We start from the raw sequence: 12783 nt of genomic DNA on the forward strand, positions 1-12783 counted from the left end.
CAACAAATAAATAAGTTCTGCCTTTGTGGAATCTTGCTGTGCAGAAGGCCAGCACAGTAGCATAGCGGTTAGCGAAATGCTTTACAGTGCCAGTAATCTGAAGATCAGGGTTCAATTCCTGCTTCTTTCTGTAAGGTATATATTCCTCCTAACCGCATAGGTTACCTCTCTGGTTGATCAAAATTTCTTCCACATTCCAGACAAACGTATGGGTAAGGGTTAAAAAGTTGTTGGGCATCCTATGTTGCCACCTGATGCACTGGGACATGTGCAGGATTCCCCAGGTACATCACAAACTATGACGCAAAAGCTGCATTTCACTGTGTGTTTCGATGTGCATGTAACAAATAATCCCTTTAATCTCTTAAAAACGTTGCAGTCTCATTTCAAAAGTGAGTACACATAAAATATATTTAATTGGTTGCACTGAAATTTTAGAATGACTTAGAAATGTATAAGGCACTATATAAATGAAAGTTATTATTTATGTTCTCTTCTCAAGAGAGGAGATTATGAGGAGGAGAGATTGCCAAGTTTCGAACTTTCACGTTGAAGGCAGTGCTTGTGGAGTCCAACCTGACGGGTGTGTATCCCTGGAGAGAGTCTAGATATTTGCTGAAGTTATCCGCTTGTTTCCTCCCACAGTCCCTGGAGGTCACTCTCAAGTACTGTAACTACATGTTCACGACCGTCTTTGTGCTGGAAGCAATTCTCAAGCTTGTGGCTTTCGGATTGCGGAGGTTCTTCAAGGACAGGTAAGGAAGAGCTTTTATTTGCTGACAGAGTGGCTGTTTGACTGTAGTTGCCATTCCTGACCATAAATCACATAAACACACTTCCCAGGAGGGGGTAAGACAAGAGGCCCATTGGGGGAGGGAAGATCAGTCTTCCCAAACCCACCGCCTCCAATTTCCGATTATCCAGCTCAGGCCCAGGTTTCCAGCAAGGGAAAAGCAGTGTTAGGAACTTGCTGCCCCGTATTGCTCCTGCTGTCTCTGAAGATCCCTCTCAAGTACTATAATGTTCCTCACATGGTGTTGTTCCTGAATGAGATGTCCCAATGCAGCACCGAATAAACAGACCGAAAAGCCCACTCAGATGAAGCTCAGGAGCAGGATGCTGAATTCCGAGTTTCTGCCGAGGAGATCTGATCGTAGGAAGCCCAAGGCCAAATTGTATGGTCCCGTTCCAAAGCTGCAGGAACAGAAAGCCAAGTACTGAGTAAACCCTTGGCAGAACTCCGACTATGGACAGCATGGGGCAATGTTTTATATCTCACAGTGGAGCTCCAATGCACAGAAGCTCATGGGAACAAAGCCAAAGTCTGAAGTCAAAGTACATCTATTATCCATGTACAAATATGTCACCGGGTACTATCTTGAGATTCATTTTCTTGCAGGTATTTACAGTAAAATAAAGAAATACAATAGAATTTATGAAAAACGATACATAAGACTGACTAACATCAGTGTACAAAGAAAGAGAAACTGTGCAAATAGAAAGTAAACAAATAGTACTGAGAACATGAGTTGTAGAGTCCTTGAAAGTGAGTCTGTAAGTTCTGGAATCGGTCCAGAGTTGATGTGTGAAGTTATCTCTGCTGGTTCAAGAGCCTGATGGTTGAAGGATAACAACTGTTCCTGAACTTGGTGGTCCGGGATCTAAGATTCCTGTATCTCCTTCCTGATGGTAGTCGTGAGAAGACAGCTTAGTCTGGATGGTGGGGTCTGTATACATCTTTGAATCTTCAAGCCAACTCAAAGCCAATTGCTATCAGATGAACAAGGTTAGAATTACATTCTGGCGGGTTTGATTTTGACTCCCCTTGAACAAGGCCTCAGAATGGAAATTGGATGAGTAAAACTGGCGTTAGACATGTTTGGTTTGAATTGTCTGCAGTTGGCCATCCCAAACCAAACCCAGACTGTGTGGTTGCCACATGGACCCTGCACTGACTTCCTTCTCCCATTACCTCTCTCAGTGTTCATCCATCTACTACCCAAATTTTGCACTCCAGGTGGAACCACCTGCTCAAAAGTCATAGCTATTACTCTGCCTCCCAGATGATCTAAGTTCATCCAACTCCAGCTCCATCTCCTTAATGTGGTCTTTCATGAGCTGGAGTTGGCTGCATTTCCCACAGGTGTAGTCATCAGGGAGACTTTTGGGTTCCATGAATTCCCACATCCTACAGGAGGAGCATTCCACTGCCATATCTGCCATCCTGCCTGCACTGTACAATGGACAACCAAGACCAAATCAGCATAACCAAAGAAAAAACTAACCCTTCCAACCTGTTTCTTTGGCCTCAGCCTCTTGAGTCAAAGCCTGACACTCCTAACATCGCCATTGGCCTACTCCCAACAACGGCCACCCTGCTTGAACCTTCTGTACTCTTATTCAATTCATAGTTCTCTGCTCCTGCTGCTGAGAGAGAGAGAAAAAGAGAGAGAGAGAGGAGAGAGGGGAAGGGAGGGAGATGGAAAGGAAATCTCATGTGGATAGGGTGGTGAAGAAGGCTTTTGGTATGCTGGCCTTTATAATTCAGAGCATTGAGTATAGGAGTTGGGATGTAATGTTAAAATTGTACAAGGCATTGGTGAGGTCAAATTTGGAGTATTGTGTACAGTTCTGGTCACCAAATTATAGGAAAGATGTCATCAAAATAGAGAGAGTACAGAGGAGATTTACTAGATTTACAGAGAAAGGTTGAACAAGTTAGGTCTTTATTCTTTGGAGTGTAGAAGGTTGAGGGGGGACTTGATAGAGGTGTTTAAATTTATGAGGGGGATAGTTGACGTGGATAGGCTTTTTCCATTGAGAGTAGGGGAGATTCAAACAAGAGGACATGAGTTGAGAGTTAAGGGACAAAATTTTAGGGGTAACACGAGGGGCAACTTCTTTACTCAGAGAGTGGTAGCTGTGTGGAACGAGCTTCCAGTAGAAGTGGTAGAGGTAGGTTCAATTTTGTCATTTAAAAAAATTGGATAGGTATATGGACAGGAAAGGAATGGAGGGTTATGGGCTGAGTGCAGGTCAGTGGGACTAGGTGAGAGTAAGTGTTTGGCACGAACTAGAAGGGCTGAGATGGCCTGTTTCCGTGCTGTAATTGTTATATGGCTATATGGAAAGGAGAGGAAGAGGGAGGGAGAGAGAGAGAAGGGAAAGAGAGAGAGGGAGAGGGAAATGGAGAGAGAGGAAGAGGTGGGGAGAGGAAGGGAGATGGAGGAAGGGAAAATGAGGGAGAGAGAGTGGAAAGGGAGAGAGAGGAAGAAAGGAGAGGGAGGAGTATAGAAAGGAAGAAAGTGTGAGGAGAGTGAGCGGGGGAGAAAGCGTAGGAAAGAGCACTGTAGGGGTATCAAACATTCAGTCAGCATCTGGATTTCACCCTGCTCCTTTCACCCTGATATACACGGCTTTTGATTTACAGCTGCCAAATTAACCCCTGTGTGGGTAAGCGTCTGTGTATGTTCAGCTATTAGTGACTCTGGTGTAGTCATTAACAGCCAACACATCAGGAGACTTTGTGAGCTCTGCAACGTTAATGAGAAGTGATGGATCAGACACATCAATTCAGGGCTTATGGCTTCCCTGCTTTGACTTCCTATTCCCTCCGGGACATAATCACTGTTTTCCTGTTTATCGTTATTATTATCCCTCATCTCAGTTATTTTAGTCCCTGCAATATAAAAATATTTCTCTAAACTGTTTGCCATCATAATTTTGAGTCTAAGCCAATTCTGCTTCAGTGCAACTTCTTGCTGCAATTAATTCGATCTACCCCGGGTAGATTGTGACAGGGCAGGACTGAGGCATCACAGAGGGATTGTGCTCCCCTGACCTTTCATTGCCTTTCCCAAAGTAGATTTATTCAGTGATTACAGCATCACAGTATTAAAACATGTGCTATTTACAGTCAATAAATAAATACTGTGGGGCTACGGTAGCGTAGCAGTTAGCGTGATGTTCTCACCGCTCGGGGCGTCGGAGTTCGGAGGTCAATTCCGACGCTGCCTGTAGGAAATTTGGTTTTCCTCCGGGTGCTCTGGTTTGATCCTACGTTCCAACGAAGTACAGGTTAGTGGGTTAATTGGTCATCGGCAATTGCCCTGCGGGGCTAGGGTTAAAAAGGTCGGGTTGCTGTGCATCTGGAGTTCATTGGGCCGGTAGGGTCAGTTCCATGCTGTATCTCTAGGTAAATAAAAATGGGTATAACGTGGTCATCTCTATACAGAAAACTTTCGAGCCCACTATTCCCAGAAAGCCCCCGTTGTACCTGTAGAATCCACGTACTCCTTTTCCAGGGACTCTTAGTCACAGAGGAGTCACAGCATTCAGGTCAGGCAGAACCCTCCAGACACTTGCAGTCTGGAGCCGCGAACTGCCCTGGGAGTGTTTGACAGAGGGAGCTCTACATCAAGAGCTCGCAAATCTGAAAAGAGAAACAGGGAGAAAGAAAATGCTGGATATTCCCACAGGTCAGCAACTGTGGAGAGAGAAAAGGAGTCAGATCATTAACCCTTCTGTCTCTGCAGATGCTGCCTGACCTGCTGTGTATCTGCAGTGCTTTCTGCTTCCATTGCACCATGTAAACTCACTGGCCACTTTATTACATATCTCCTGTACCTAATAAAGTAGCCACTAAGTGTATGCTTGTGATCTTCTGCTTCAGTAGCCCATCCACTTCAAGGTTTACTGTGTTTTGCATTCAGAGCTCTTCTGCACCCCACTGTTGTAATGCATGGTTAATTGAGTTACTGACGTCTACTTGTCGCCTTGAACCAGTCTGGCCATTCTCCTCTGACCTGTCTCATAAACAAGGCATTTTCTCCCACAGAACCGCTGTTCACCATATGCCTTTTTGTTTTTTGCACCACCCTCTGTAAACTCTAGAGACTGTTGTGCGTGAAAACCCTAGGGGTTCAGTAGTTTCTGAGATACTCAAACCACCCCATCTGGCGCCAACAATCATTTCACAGTCAAAGTCACTTAGATCACATTTCTTCCCCATTCTGATGCCTGGTCTGAACAACAACTGAACCTCTTGACCATGTCTGTATGCTTTTATACATTGAGTTGCTGCCACATGATTGGCTGATTAGATATTTGCATTAAAGAGCAGGTGTGCAGGTATACAGGTGTTAAATAGCCCTTGAGTTTACCTGCCCACATAATGTACAATAAGATAGTGTATAGGGAAACTAGTATGTTGTACCTGCTCTGGGTGTGTGTCACAAGACAGTATAGAAGGAGGTTTACTCTACATCTAACTCATGCTGATGAAACTGTATCAGGTTTTGATGGGATTATGAAGCAGGAAATTAACATTTCAATCAATATTTCTTATTTCAAAGTTCAAAATTAATTTTATTATCAAAAAATATATATGTCACTGTATACAACTCTGAAATTCATTTTCCTGTGGGCATACTCAAGAAATTTATAGAATAATAACCATAACAGAATTAATGAAAGACTGCCCAACTACAGCATTCAACTAGAGTGCAGAAGACAAAAAGCTGTGCAAATGTAAAAAGAAGAAACAATAATAATAAATCAGAATCAGAATCAGGTTTATTATCACCAGCATATGTTGTGAAATCTGTTAACTTAGCAGCAGCAGTTCAATGCAATACGTAATATAGAAGAAGAAAAATATATACAATAATAATAAATAAATTACAGTATACATATATTGAATAGATTAAAAATCATGCAAAAACAGAAATAATATCTATAAAAAAGTGAGGAAGTGTTCATGGGTTCCATGCCCATTTAGGAATCGGATGGCAGAGGGCAAGAGGCTGCTCCTGCATCACTGAGTATGTGCCTTCAGGCTTCTGTACCTCCTGCCTGATGGTAACAATGAGAAGAGGGTATGTCCTGGGTTCTGGGGGTCCTTAATAATGGACACTGCCTTTCTGAGAAACCGCTCCTTGAAGATGTTCTGGGTACTTTGTAGGCTAGTACCCAAGATGGAGCTGACCAGATTTACAACCCTCTGCAGCTTCTCTTGGTCCTGTGCAGTAGCCCTCCCCCCCCCCCCCACCCCCTCATACTAAACAGTGATGCAGCCTGTCAGAATGCTCTCCACAGTAGATCTATAGAAGTTTTTGAGTGTATTTGTTGACATGCCAAATCTCTTCAAACTCCTAATGAAGTATAGTCACTGTCTTACCTTCTTTATAACTGCATTGATATGTTGGGACCAGGTTGATCCACAGAGATCTTGACACCCAGGAACTTGAAACAGCTCACTCTTTCCAGTTCTGATCCCTCTATGAGGATTGGTATGTGTTCCTTCATCTTACCCTTCCTGAAGTCCACAGTCAGCTCTTTCATCTTACTGACATTGAGTGCAAGGTTGTTGCTGTGACACCATTCCACTAGTTGGCATATCTCGCTCCTGTACACCCTCTTGTCTCCATCTGAGATTCTACCAACAATGGTTGTATCATCAGCAAATTTATAGATGGTATTCGAGCTATGCCTAGCCACACAGTCATGGGTATAGAGAGGTGCACTAGTGTTGATCATCAGCGAGGAGGAGATATTATCACCAATCCGCATAGATTGTGGTCTTCCAGTTAGGAGGTCAAGGATCCAATTGCAGAGGGAGGTACAGAGGCCCAGGTTCTATAACTTCTCAATCAGCATTGTGGGAATGATAGTGTTAAATGCTGAGCTATAGTTGATGAACAACATCCTGACATAGGAGTCTGTATTATCCAGGTGGTCTAAAGCCATGTGAAGAGCCATTGAGATTCAGTCTGCCTATTGTGACGATAGGCAAATTGCAGTGGGTCCAGGTCCTTGCTGAGGCAGGAGTTCAGTCTAGTCATGACCAACCTCTCAAAGCATTTCATCACTATAGATGTGAGTGCTACCGGATAAATAATAATACCAGATAAATGAATAAATAAATAAAAATATTGAGAACATGAGATGAAGAGTTCTTGAAAGTTGAGTCCATTGGTTGTGGGAACATTCAATGATCAGCTAAGTGAAGTTGAGTGAAGTTATCCCCTTTGGTTCAAGAGCCTGATCGTTCAGGGAAATAACTGTCCCTGAACCGGGTACGGAGTCCTGAAGATCTTGTACCTTCTTCCTGATAGCAGCAGTGAGAAGAAAGCCTGACCTGGGTAATTGGTGTCCCAGATGATGAATGCCATTTTCCTGCGACAATGCTCCATGTAGATGTGCTCAATGGTTGGGAGGGCTTTACCTGTTTTGGACTGGGCCACATCCATTTCTGTAGGATTTTCTGTCCAAAGGCATTGGTGTTTCCATAACATGCTGCCACTCAATATACTGTCCACTACACATCTCTAGAAGTTGGTCCAAGTTTTATTTGGAAGTACAGAGACACTCATTGGGTCCAATCCCTTTACATCCTGTTCTGTAACTAGTCCCTTCCCTTGCCAAATGAAACTCTTTCCAAATCCATTCTTTACAGGATATCTTCTGTCTCTCATGCAGGTGGAACCAGCTCGACTTGGCCATTGTTCTGCTCTCGGTCATGGGGATTACACTGGAGGAGATTGAGATCAGTGCAGCCCTTCCCATTAACCCCACCATCATCCGGATCATGAGAGTTCTCCGGATCACCAGAGGTAAGCTGTACCCTCATTTGAATAACAATGGCAGGAATTAATATCTTTTCTTGTGTCTATTTTATGACAAAGCAAATGGTATTGGTTAAGATCTCTATTAAATCCCTTGGAAGATATCGATATTATTTGGGCAATGTTAATCATTGTTTCCCATTTTCCACCTCTTTGTCCATTTTCACATGCATTCTAACTTGTCGGAACTTGTTGGTGGGTGAGAAAGGCATGATTCAATATCGCAAAGTTTGCTGTATTACAGTCCAGAGCAGAAGAGGGGAGATTGAAGTGGTCTATAGTGTTAACACACTATAGTCAATAATTTGGAAGAGGTAGAACATATGTCAGCATTCTAACAGAGTCAGGACATAGACCATAAGATATTGGAACAGAATTAGACCATTCAGTCCATCAAGTCTGCTTTGCTAGTTATTGTAGCTGAATTTTTTCAACCCCATTCTTCTACTCGTTAACACTTAACCCCCGTACCAATCAAGAACCTATCAATCTCTGCCTTAACTACACTGTGACTTTGTCTTCCACAGTTCTCTGTGGCAACAAATTCCACAGATTTGTCACTATCTGGCTGAAGAAATACTTCCTCAGCTCAATTTTAAAGGGTCATCTCTTTATTCTGAGGCTGTACCTTGGATTGTAGACTCCCTACCAATGGGAAAATCCTCCCTAAGGCACTGTATCCATTTCAGAATCAGGTTTAATATCACCGGCATAGGTCATGAAATTTGCAACAGCAGTATAATGCAAAACATGATAAGTATATGAAAAAAATTGAATTTCAGTAGTTATATATATGTCTGTTGAATAGTTAAAACAAGTAGTGCAAAAAACAGAAATAAAAAAGTGGTGAGGTGGTGTTCATGGGTTGAATGTCCATTTAGGAATCAGATGGCAGAGGGGAAGAAGCTGTTCCTGAATCGCTGAGGAACTTTATCTTTTACTTTACTACCTCACTCAGATAACCACTTAAGCGAATGATACAAGCAAGTGGGAGACCAGCCCATCACAAAGGTACCAACTCTCTGAGACAGGCTGATCCAATTAGCCCCAATCTCTCATCTCCAGGGATAGATACTCTGATACACTCAGTGGTACTTCAGAGAGCCCAGTGATCAAACTGGCATCCAATACCACTCACAGGACACCTGATGTAGTTCTCTGAATAACTCCATTGCCAACTCTTTGCCTCTATACTCTCTTGGGCTGTGGAGATAGATTAATATGTCCTTTGTGATCTGCATCAGGGAGCCAGCCTTGCAGAAACATAAATATTCAACTTCCATACGCTCAGCACAACAAGCCAAGCACATCAGGAAACTGCACAACTAACAGTCTGTGATTTTCTGATGATTGAGTTTAATGGGTGTAAAATTACAGTCCTGGAACTGAACGATTTCCCCATGAAGAAGCACAGGGTTTATACCCCTTAATGACAATAAAAATGTTATTTGCTGCAGTTCGTGCATGCACAATTTAATCTGCCTCTGTCTTATAGTTTTATTCTTCACAATTCGTCCCTAGCTTCATTAAAACAGTGAGTCTGGATTCACTGGGATCTTCTACGAGAGGAGATGAACTCCAGTCAGAAGTGTTGGATGCACACAAGGGTATTGGACTCAGATTAGGTTCATTTCCACCACTGAGCACATCTGCAAGGAGTCTTGCCACGTGAAAGCAGCATCTGTCATGAAGGACCCCCACCATCCAGGCCATGCTCTCTTCTCACTGCTACCATTGGAAATGAGATACAGAAGCCTTAGTCCCAAACCTCCAGGTTATTACCCTTCAGCCATCAGGGTCCTGAACCAGCATGGATAGCTTCACTCAACTCAACCCTGAGCTGATTCCACAACCTATGGACTCACTTTCAAAAACTGCAACTCATTTTCTCACTGTTATTTATTTACTTATTTAGTCTTTTTTTTATTTGCACAATCTGACTTCTTTTGCACATTGATTGTTTGTCAGTCTTGTTTTTTCATTGATTCTATTGTATTTCTCTACTCTACTCTGAATGCCTGCAAGAAAATGAACCTCCAGGTAGTATATGGTGACACGTATATATACTTTGATAATAAATTTACTTCAGACTTTGAATTTTGAACTTTGAACTCAAATACGTTTGGCCGTGTTAAAGTCATTGGAATCGAATGTGGGTTCAACTGATGACCAAAGCCCTTTTGCTCTCTTCTCACTGCTGCCATCAGGAAGGAGGGTTGGGAGCCTTAGGCTCCACATAAACAGGTTCAGGGACAATTACCCCTCAACCATCAGGCTCCTGAACCAGAGTGAATAACTTCACTCACCCCAACACTGAACTAATTCCATAACTTATGGACTCACCTTCAAGGACTCTACAACTCATGTTCTCAGTATTATTTATTACTTATGTATCTATTATTATTATTTTGTTTTTCTTTATATATTTGCACAATTTGTTATCTTTTGCACATTGGTTGCTTGTCCGTCTTTGCGTATAGTTTTTCATTGATTCATTTGGGTTTCTTTATATGTACTGTGAATGCCCACAAGAAAATAGGGCGTAGTGGTTAGCTCAACACTTCACAGTACAGCTGACCTGGGTTCAATTCCCGCTGCTGACTGTAAGGAGCTTGTACGTTCTCCCCGTGACCTTGTGGGTTTCCTCCAAGTGCTCTGGTTTATTCCCACAGTCCAAAGATGTGCCAGTTGGTAGGTTAATTGATCATTGTAAATTGTCCCATGATTAGGCTAAATCAGAGAATTGCTGGGCAGTGTGGTTCTGCTCCATGCAGTATCTCAATAAATAAATTAATTTAATTAAATTGAGTTTCAGGGTTGTACGTTTGTATTTCGTATCATATATGTACTTTGACAATAAATTTACTTTGAACCTTGGTGAACTTTGTGACCAGGCTTGGATTTCACCCCTCTGCCTCTTCCCAACGCAGTTCCTGGCACCCAACTTTCACCGGCAAAACCGTTCACGGGAAACGGCAGATGCTGGAATCTGGAGTAATGAAACATCTGCTGGAGGAGTTCAATGGGTTGAGGAGCAACTGTGAGGAGAGAGGAAATAAGTCCTGGTGCAGGGTCTGGACCCAAAATATCAACAATTCTTTCTACTCCTTCGACCTACTGAGATCCTCCAATAGATCGTTTGCTGCTATCCCCTGTTTCTGTGTTTAAGTGGGGTGGCATGGTAGCGTAGTGGTTAGCACAGTGCTTTGTAGTACCAGCAACTGGGGGTTCAATTTCCACCACAGCCTGTAAGGAGTTTCTATGTTCTTCCCGTGATCATGTGGGTTTCCTTCGGGTGCTCCAGATTCTGCTCTCAGTCCAAAAACGTACCAGTTGGTAGGTTAATTGATCATTGTAAAATTGTGCCGTGATTAGGCTAGGATTAAAAAAATTAGGGGATTGTTGGGCGGTGTGGTTCAGAGGGCTGGAAGGGCCTATTCAGCATTGAATAAATAATTAATAAACAATAAATAAGTCCTAGACGGTGTTGTTTCAATTCTGCAGAAATGCCTGAGATTAGAGACTACACTAAGATCATAGCCTATAACTAGTCCAAATCCACACCAGCCTCGTCCTCAGCTCATCTCATGAAATATCTTTCTATTCCTTTGTCCTTTCCGTGCATCTCTATGTTTTCTTTGGGTTTATCCCTGCTGCAACAATCCTTGCGGGAGCCATGGTAGTGCAGCGGTTAGCGCGACACTATCACAGCTCGGGGCATTCAGGAGTTCAAAGTTCAATCCGGCACCGTTCTGTAAGGAGTTTTTTTGTTCTGTCTATGAAAGGCGTGGGTTTTCCTTGGTTGCTCCAGTTTCCTCCCACAGTCCAAAGGCTGTGTTAATAGGTTAATTGGTAAATAGTCCTGTGATTAGGTTAGGGTTAATCGGATTTGTTGAGGGTTGCTGGAGTGGGGTGTCTCAAAGGGCCAGAAGAACCAACTTGTATTGCTAAATAAAATAATAAAATATATTAAGTTACGTGCCTTAGGCCCGATATTGGACCAAATCTTTCAGTCATACCTGATGCAACTTCAGATAAGATTTGGTGACATCCTTCCGATGTAACACTTCCTTTGGAGTATTAAGGGTGAAATTATTGCCCACTGTCTGTGAACAACCTCGAATGATCAATAGTGTCACCCAGGACATGCCCTCTTCTCATTGTAACCATCAGGAAGGAGGTACAGGAGCCTGCAGATACACACTCAATGATTAAGGAACAGTTTCTTCCCCTTTGCCATCTGATCTTTGAATGGACATCGAACCCATGAATGCTAACTCAATACTTCTTTTAAATTTTGGTTTCTGCACTATGTATTTAAATTTGCAGTTTCAGATATACATATATACTTACCGTAATACGGTTTTTTCTATATTATTATGTATTGCATTGCACTGCTACCACAAAGTTTTCACATTTTATGACAGATGCTGGTGAACTCTGATTTCATCGCACAGAGCAGAATGAAGCCCCCTCTCAGTTAAGTCCCATACCTGAGAGTCCTCCCCATTCTCATCACTGTTGGATCTGGAGATAATATTGTCCAGAAGGTTCTTCAGAGGTGAAGAATGAGGCACAAATCATGTGGTTGCATCCATTTTATTTGATGCTCATAAGAATGAAATAAGAGTGATGCACAGCGGCAGGGGATGAACACTGACTGTAGCCAACTCACTTTAACAAAGAACCTGCCTCACTGTTTTTCTTTTATACTGAAAACTGGTTCAAGCCGGACAGAGAAGGGAATCTTCTCTGATAAAAACAGCCTTTGGGACACAACCACAGTCTTGACTTGTGCTGCCATGATGTTTCAGGCCCAGACAAAGAAACCACAGAAATACAGAACCAGCTATAACACAAATGACTGGAAATCCACTGGGTATTCACAGGTGACTGCACAAACACAAGCAAGCAGAAAGAAAACCAGTGGTCGATGGAAGTTGCTTCCAACTCAATGCCCCACAATACTCCAGAAGGAGTGTTAGGTGGGAAGGATGTCTGTCAATCTTATCACTTCTTCAGACCCTAATCCTGCACCCCACCCTCCCAATCCACTTCTCCTCTCACCTTCCTCCCAGATCCCCCGAGGCTTCGGACCTCCAATGCCCTCAGTGGAGGCAATTTTCTCCCTCATGGCTTTCCTTTCTCCCTATCCCCT

General features: G+C 42.9%; 1 protein-coding gene across 2 annotated transcripts in view; it reads left to right on the top strand.

The window, feature by feature from the left end:
* LOC140719391 (voltage-dependent T-type calcium channel subunit alpha-1I-like) overlaps positions 1-12783 on the top strand; it is a 542293-nt gene that overhangs the window by 490049 nt on the left and 39461 nt on the right. For both annotated transcript variants that reach the window (XM_073034006.1, XM_073034007.1), the window contains exons 25-26: positions 646-755; positions 7480-7613. In XM_073034006.1, coding sequence (XP_072890107.1) covers positions 646-755; positions 7480-7613 — 244 coding nt within the window. The remainder of the gene's footprint in view (positions 1-645; positions 756-7479; positions 7614-12783) is intronic.

The sequence above is a fragment of the Hemitrygon akajei genome, chromosome 31, assembly GCF_048418815.1.
Source record: "Hemitrygon akajei chromosome 31, sHemAka1.3, whole genome shotgun sequence".
NCBI lineage: Eukaryota > Metazoa > Chordata > Chondrichthyes > Myliobatiformes > Dasyatidae > Hemitrygon > Hemitrygon akajei.